General features: G+C 54.9%; 1 protein-coding gene across 3 annotated transcripts; it reads right to left on the bottom strand.

Moving 5' to 3' along the window:
- Positions 1-3,864: 3,864 nt before the first annotated feature.
- On the bottom strand, positions 3,865-5,329 carry LOC130265599 (pinin-like). 3 transcript variants are annotated; one of them, XM_056514776.1, is made up of 2 exons: positions 5,288-5,329; positions 3,865-5,035 (listed from the first exon to the last, which is right to left on the bottom strand). In XM_056514776.1, the coding sequence occupies exon 2, from the start codon at positions 4,966-4,968 to the stop codon at positions 3,925-3,927; it is 1,044 nt and encodes a 347-aa protein (XP_056370751.1). In that variant the 5' UTR covers positions 4,969-5,035; positions 5,288-5,329; the 3' UTR covers positions 3,865-3,924. The 3 variants fall into 3 exon arrangements, with proteins under 3 accessions (XP_056370751.1, XP_056370753.1, XP_056370752.1); XM_056514778.1 differs by having other exon boundaries at positions 3,871-4,977; XM_056514777.1 differs by having other exon boundaries at positions 3,871-5,035; positions 5,141-5,329.
- Positions 5,330-6,936: the final 1,607 nt, after the last annotated feature.

The raw sequence follows: 6,936 nt of genomic DNA on the forward strand, positions 1-6,936 counted from the left end.
GGAGTTGAGCCGAGCCGGCAGGGCTGGAGCCATGCCGCCGGCGCTGGAGCCACACGGCAGGTGCTGTGCGGAGCCAGGGGGCTCCCAAGCCAGGGGCTCCCCGCAGAGCCAGTGCCGGGCCGGGCCGGGCCAGCCCCCCCACCAAGCCAGGGCCGGGATCCTGAGCCGGGCCCCCCACAGAGTGGGGTCAGGGTGCCGGGCCCAACCCCAGGCTGAGCCCAGCCCGGAACCACCACCCCTCCAAAGGCCAGAAGCCAAAAAAGCGAGTGCCAATTCAATCCACTGTGATTTGTGAAAGCATAATAACTTTTCATTGGTTTGCTAAGCTGTCCATCACCAAATCAGCTCTCTGATTGGTGCCAGCAGCTCACAGGGGAAGCTCCCATAGACAGGAGAGCCCCCTCCCACTCCCCAGCCTCATGGAGCCTGCCCATGAATCCACCCCTCCCCCCAAGCACGTGAAACCAACACAGTTGGTAAGGCCACTGTGATGACATATTTAAGAAAAAAATCAAAACAGCGCATGTACAGTTTTTTCCCAGGCGTGGTGAGGCAGTGATGCTGGGGCCCATCCAGGTGCAGCTCGCAGCAATACGCTCACAGCTGCCACCATCCCAGTGTGACCCACGGTGAGCCTTGCCTGCCTGGCCACCCCTAGCTAGTCACACTGTGGGTAGAAGGGCAGGGGTGGCAGCGGCTGCTCCTTCCCAGCACCCACATGAAGAGAGGCATTAAACAGCGCCAGCACCATGGCAGCCACCACTGCCTGCATGGTGGCGGCAGGGCCACCTGGCCAGCAGCAGAAACATGATGGGCAACTCCCAGAGCAGAACTCAGATGAGATCAACGTTTTGGTGCTGTGAAATCCTGCAAGAATCTTTGAATTAGTGGAACTTTTTTAGCAATGGTACCTACAAGGAGCAGTTTTTCTTCTGTCAGAGAACAGGAAGAAGTGAGGACATGTGAAGGAAAACAACATGGCAACACTAAGGTTAGAAGAAAAATAAGGATATGAATAAAGTGAGAGAATCCACTGGCCATACCCCTGTGGGGTGTCTCTTGAGTTTTTGGATGACTCCTTTTATCCTAAACTCCAGATTCCATCTTGCCCTTTCCATTTCCTCTTTGGCTGAAGTAGTAAGAGGTACCGACTTCCCAATCCACCGACTGCATTTAATGTGCATTCCCCCTCATTAAACATTGTAATGAGCTTTAAGTACATCCTGGGCTGAGGGCATGGTCCTGTGTTGAGATCAGCTGCCTGAGCTGTCCATTCTGTCTTTAGCATCTACTGCCCTGAAGGGAGAATGCACTGCCCAGAGACTGTGTGAGGGAAATAACAATTTATTTCCTTTTCTTTCAATCAAAATTTGTGGGAGTCCTGCTAGAGTTGCCAGCAGGTTGACCTCTTGCAGGGCTGGGGAGAGTCCTGGGGGCTGGGACCCTTCTCTTAACAGGGTGCAAGGGTCCCCACGGCAATGGGTCCCAGCCCAGGACAGGGGTGCAGGGGTTGAAGCTGCTGCTGATTTACTAAAATATGAGAATTGGTCTAATACCGATACTCAACTGTGACAGACAAAAGACTCTCTAACAGTTTAAAGTTAGAAAGTGTATATTTATTCAGCGCTGGGCAGCAGCGTGAGGTAATCCTCTAATACGCACTGCAAAATCACAGGTGATCACAAAATCTCTTTTTTGACAAAGGATTCAAACAAATATATATTCATAAGAACAGCCCCTCTCATCCCCCGCTTCCTATGGTAATTAGCTTGAATAGTCATTAAGCATGAGTGATTGACTTCTTAAATTAAGTCTAGGGTAGTTTTCGTGAGAGGGATTTTAAAAGGAGAAAGTAAGGCCAGTCTTCCTTGCCCTGAACTCTCAACTTTTTCTATCAATGACAATAAAAATTATTTCTGAGGATTGCCCAGTTTTTCAAAGAATGGGTTTCTGGTTGCTTTGTCTGTGTTCCTTTGGATCTGCTCACTAGTTTCATCTTTTTGCATTTTAAGCACAGCTGAGCAAACATAAGATGACAGACAATCAATTATTTAAGTTTCAGATAACTACTTCAAGCCTAGTTTTCCTTCTAACTTCTAACTTTTAATTATTTTCGGCAAGGTCTATCTATCCATTTGCTTTTTACTTAACTCCTGATTTTTCAAAGATTAGTGTTTTACTGCCCTGGGCAGAGTGATCAGCTGCTGTCATCATCTCCTGCCACAGCTCCTCCTGGGGCCAGTCCCTCGCCATGAGGACAGGCACAGGTGGGGGGTGGCTGAGACCCCTGGGGAAAGCAGTGTCCGATGTGCAAGCTTCCTCCTCCACACCATATACTTTGGGGCCACGGGCAGGAGCCCCCATCCAGGAGCTGCTGGTCTGGGAGCTGCTGGAGCTGGAGCTGGAGCTGGAGCTGGCACTGGCCACAGCGCCATTGTTCTCGTCCCTGATGGCACCAGAGCGCAGCAGCCTCTGGGCCTCCTGGCTGCACTGGCCCACAATGATGCTGATGGCGCCGTGCACCAGTGGAGCCGTGTGGTGCTCGAGGACAGGCTGCAGCCCCTGGACCAACACCTGGGCATTCAGCCCCTTGACGCACAGGTCGTGCAGGATGGAGCTCTCTGCGGCCTCAACCAGCCACCACCAGTGCCGGAATATCCCCTGCAGCTGCTGGCGCAGCCAGGGCCGCACGGGCTCCAGCAGCTGCGGCTGTCCACGGAAAAGTCCGGCCCACACCTCGGGCAGGAGGCCTCCCAGGAACTCCAGCCCTGAGGGGCCCTGCTCAGCTGGGGACAGGGTCCCCTGAGGAGCAGCGGGACAGGACGCCACAGGGCCGTGGGGGCTGTTCTCGTCCGGGTGGCCGGGAGATCTCCCTGCCTGGCTGGTGGCCACTGGCAGCTGCTCGGGGGTGGTGCTGGCTGTCTCCAGACACTCGTCTGCATGGTCAGAAAACCTGACGCTCTCTATTGGTGTCCTGCAGAGTGGGCACGAGGGATTCCTGTGTGCCCAGCGCAGGATGCAGCCCAGGCAGAAGCGGTGGCGACAGGGCAGAGCACAAGTCCCGTCCTTCTGGGAGTCCTGGCAGATGGGGCAGTTGCCGCCTGTCTCTGTGGCCATTTCACTCCTGATGGCTCCGGGACTGGCACCGAGATGTGCCAAGAACAGGCCGGGCCCAGCACCAGAGCTTGGCTGCCTGGATCCTCTGGGCCTTGCAGCCTCGCTCAGTAGAGTTCAGGCTGGAGCAGGGCCAGTGTCTGAATGGAAGCAGTGAGGGGCACAATGTCACAATCCATCCCCCTGTGATGTCACAGGCCACTGCTCTCTGACACCAGCCTCCACCCCCAGTGACAACACAAAAGGCATTCCAAGTCCTTGGAACCCCAGGATAAGCAGTGAGGGATGTGAGGTCACAATCCAGTGCTCAGTGGTGTCACCATCTGCACTCCAGACTTCTCAACACTGTGATCACACAGTAGGCCTTCCATCCCTGCAGGCACATGTTGTCAGGAGAAAAAAGGAAATACTGTTTCCTAGTTTCAGTTTCTACTTCTCCATGATATTCTCCCTCAGACACCTGCATCACATGTCCTTGGCCCTGTCTCTGATCCCTGCTCCACAGCATGCAGAGAGATCCAGAGTGGAGCACTCCTAAATCACTCTGTGTCGAGACCAGCTACCCCCACTGCTCACTTTGCCTTTGGCATCTGCTGCCCTGCAGGTGCTCGGCTGCAGCAGATTTCCTGTGGAAAAGGTGCGGCCTGCATGGCCCTGGGCCTGTGGCAGCACCCCTCAGCACATGGGGGCCAGCCATGGTGGGGCACAAGGGCAAAGGCACCAGAAGGCTGAGGAAGCAGTGCCCAGGGACTGTGTGAGGGAAATAACAATTTCTTTATTTTTTCCTAAATAAAGGGTTGCAAGGGCCCTTTAGTTCTGTTGGCAGGGGCATCTCTTGCAGGTGGGGGGAGAGTCCTGGGGCTCAGGGGCCCTTTTCTTTGGGGGATGCTGAGGACCAGGAGATCTGGGCCTGGTGCTCTGGGCAGATGAACCTGCCAACATCACGTCCTGCTCTGGCTCCTGCTGGGGCTGGTCCTGCCCTGCGGACATGGAGACACTTGGGGGGTGGCTGTGCCCCCTGGGCTGGGCAGCGGCTCCTGTGGCGGCTTCCTCCTCCTCCATGGAGACTGCAGGGCTGCTACTGCTGGCTGGAGTCCCCATCTGAGAGCTGGAGGAGCTGGAGCTCAGGTTGTTGGGGCTGGAGCTGGGGCTGGAGCTGGAGCTGGAGCTGGAGCTGGAGCTGGAGCTGCTGCTGGCTGCTGGGCTGTCATTCCCATCTGCAGCAGCACTGGAGCGCAGCAGCCTCTGGGCCCCCGAGCTGCAGTGTCTCACAACGATGTCGATGGTGTCCTGGATCAGTGGCACTGTGTGCTCCTCCAGGACACTCTGCAAACCCTCAATCATGATCTCCTGGTGTGGCCCATACACACAGAGCATGTACAGGATGCAGCTCTCTGCCAGCCACCACAGCTCCCCACACACGGACTCTGTCCTTTGGCGCAGCCAAGTCCGCACAGGGTCCAGAAGTTCCCGTTGTCGACGGAAAAGTCGTGCCCAGACCTCAGGCAGGACACCACCAACAGCTCGGGGTAGTGTCTCCTGAGGAGAAGAGGGATGGGGCAGCACAGGGGGATGAGGGCTGTTCTCATCCTGGCCACCGGGAGCTCTCCGTGCCTGGCTCGTGGCTGCTGGCAGCTGCTCAGGGGCTGGGATGACAATCTCCAGAGACTTGTCTGTGTGGTCAGAAAAGCTGACAGTGTCTATCGTTCTTCTGCAGAGTGGGCACACAGGATTTATCTGTGCCCACTGCAGGATGCAGACCTGGCAGAACTTGTGGCCACAGGGCAGAGCAGAAGCCACATCATCCCAGGTGTCCTGGCAGATGGCACAGTTGCCACCTATCTCTGCAGTCATATTTGGCCTCTGCAGCACATGGGGAGAGCTGAGGATCAGGAGCTGCTCTCAGTGCTGGTGTCACAACCTGCAGGAGAAGGAGGATGGAATGGCCAGGCTGCTGGAGAAGGACACTCCCCAGCCTCCTGAGCTCCAGGGCCACCCTGGGAGGATGTTTTTCTGCACAGCTCACCCTCAGTGCTGCAAACACCTGCAGTGCCTGGCTGCCTCAGCCAGACAGGGCTGGGGAAACCCTGCTGGTTGGTCTGGGACTGGCACTGGGACCTGCCAAGAACAGGCACCACTCAGCACCAGACAAACCTGGCTCGATCCTCCATACCTTGCAGTCATGCTCAGTAGGAGCTCAGGCCAGATCCAGACTGGGCCCAGCTCTGCCCACGGCTGTATTTAAGCAGTGAGGGGTGAGATGTCACAATCCCACACTTGCTGATGTCACAATCTGCCTCTCGCTGATGTCACCCTCTATCAGCAGGTGACCAGTGCATGTCCCCACCAGTGTATGTTGTCTGGAGAAAGAAGAAAATATTTTCTCATTTTCAACTTCTACATTTCCATTTTGCTCTCCCTTGTCCATCTGCATTATGTTCCATGGCCCTGTGTGTCATCCCTGCTCCTGACACCTTGCCAAGGTTTTCTGTGAGGAGAGGAGTGGTGGGACCTGTCAGCATGGACTGCCTGTGGCTGGATGATGCCTCCTCCTGTCACTGCCTTTTCCTGGGCAGTGCTGGGATTTGGAGATCCTGGGTGCTGGTGGCCAGCCCTGGGTGAGACTCTCCCTGTGGTTGTGTCCCCGCTTCAAGGAGAAGCTGAAGGGAATGTTTTGCTCCAGCCCCATCCACTCCCACTGGGACTGCCCACAGTTCGAGATCCCTCTCCACTTCCCAAGTCTCTGTGTTTCTGGAAGCCAGTGCCTTTGTGCTCCTCCCCACAGCTTCAGCAAGGAGCTGGATTTGCTGTCCCAGCAAAGTAGAGTGCACAGGCCAGAGGAACTCTGTGACAAGTCAAGAGAGCCCAGGACCCATGGCAATGTGGGCCATGCTGTGCCCTCCTCCCTTCTTGCCTCTGGCTATTGTCATCACTGAGAGCAAGCAGTTCTTTTTTCATTTGGAACTAGAGTCTGTTAGTTTGAGGGTAAGCTGATATGAGCCAAGTTTGCTGTGAGCAGCCACAACATGGCTCTGCCCTTTAAGATCTCCTCAGGTAACAGTCCTTCAGCTCTATTTAGGAGACTATTCATCAGCCCATGTGAGAGAATCCATCACATCCAGGCCAGGCCCTACACAAGATTTTGTCCCTTTTGGTTTTAATGTCAGAGTTTGTCCTCTCTGCAGCCCTGCTGGATCAAGGGTTATGGGCACAAGGACACTTTACAGCTGTGTTTAGGGCTGTGGAGCTTTTCTGCCTTGCTTGCCTGGTAAAATGGATCCCTTTAGTGCTGTCTAGGGGGGCTCCAAATCCAGGAAGGAGTTTTCTTAGCCTTTTGTCTCAGCAGAAATTGCCTCATTGGCACAATGACAAGGCCAGGCCTCCATCCTGGGAGCACTCCTGAGGTGACAAGGACACAGTCTGAAGGACAACACGTGGGCCCCTGGGCAAAGAAAATCTGCAAATACACAAATGGTGCCCCAGGGGTGCGACTCTACTTTTCTCCTTCTGCCTTTGCTGAGTTTTCATCATCACCTGAATCCTGAAGAATCTGTCAGGAAAATTCATCCATGATGCCAGAGGTTTATGTCCAAAAGGAGACAGAGCACTCCTGTAACTTTATTCAAATAAAGGCAGAGTCCGTGAGCATTTTCTTGTCTGGTAGCCTGGTTCAAGTCCAGCACGGTGGCCCTATCCCTGGGTCACTCGGTCCATCAGCTCCAAGACACCAATGTGGTGGACAGCAAATGGCGTTTATTGAGGGGTTACAGGGGGTTTTAAGGACAGGGGTCCTTGGGTCATTTCCTCTAGCTCACATCCGGC

Source organism: Oenanthe melanoleuca, chromosome Z, assembly GCF_029582105.1.
Source record: "Oenanthe melanoleuca isolate GR-GAL-2019-014 chromosome Z, OMel1.0, whole genome shotgun sequence".
NCBI classification, from domain to species: Eukaryota; Metazoa; Chordata; class Aves; order Passeriformes; family Muscicapidae; genus Oenanthe; species Oenanthe melanoleuca.

Excerpts from the sequence above, each read along its gene's own strand:
- LOC130265599 (XM_056514776.1), bottom strand. The coding sequence starts at position 4,968 with ATGACTGCAGAGATAGGTGGCAACTGTGCCATCTGCCAGGACACCTGG.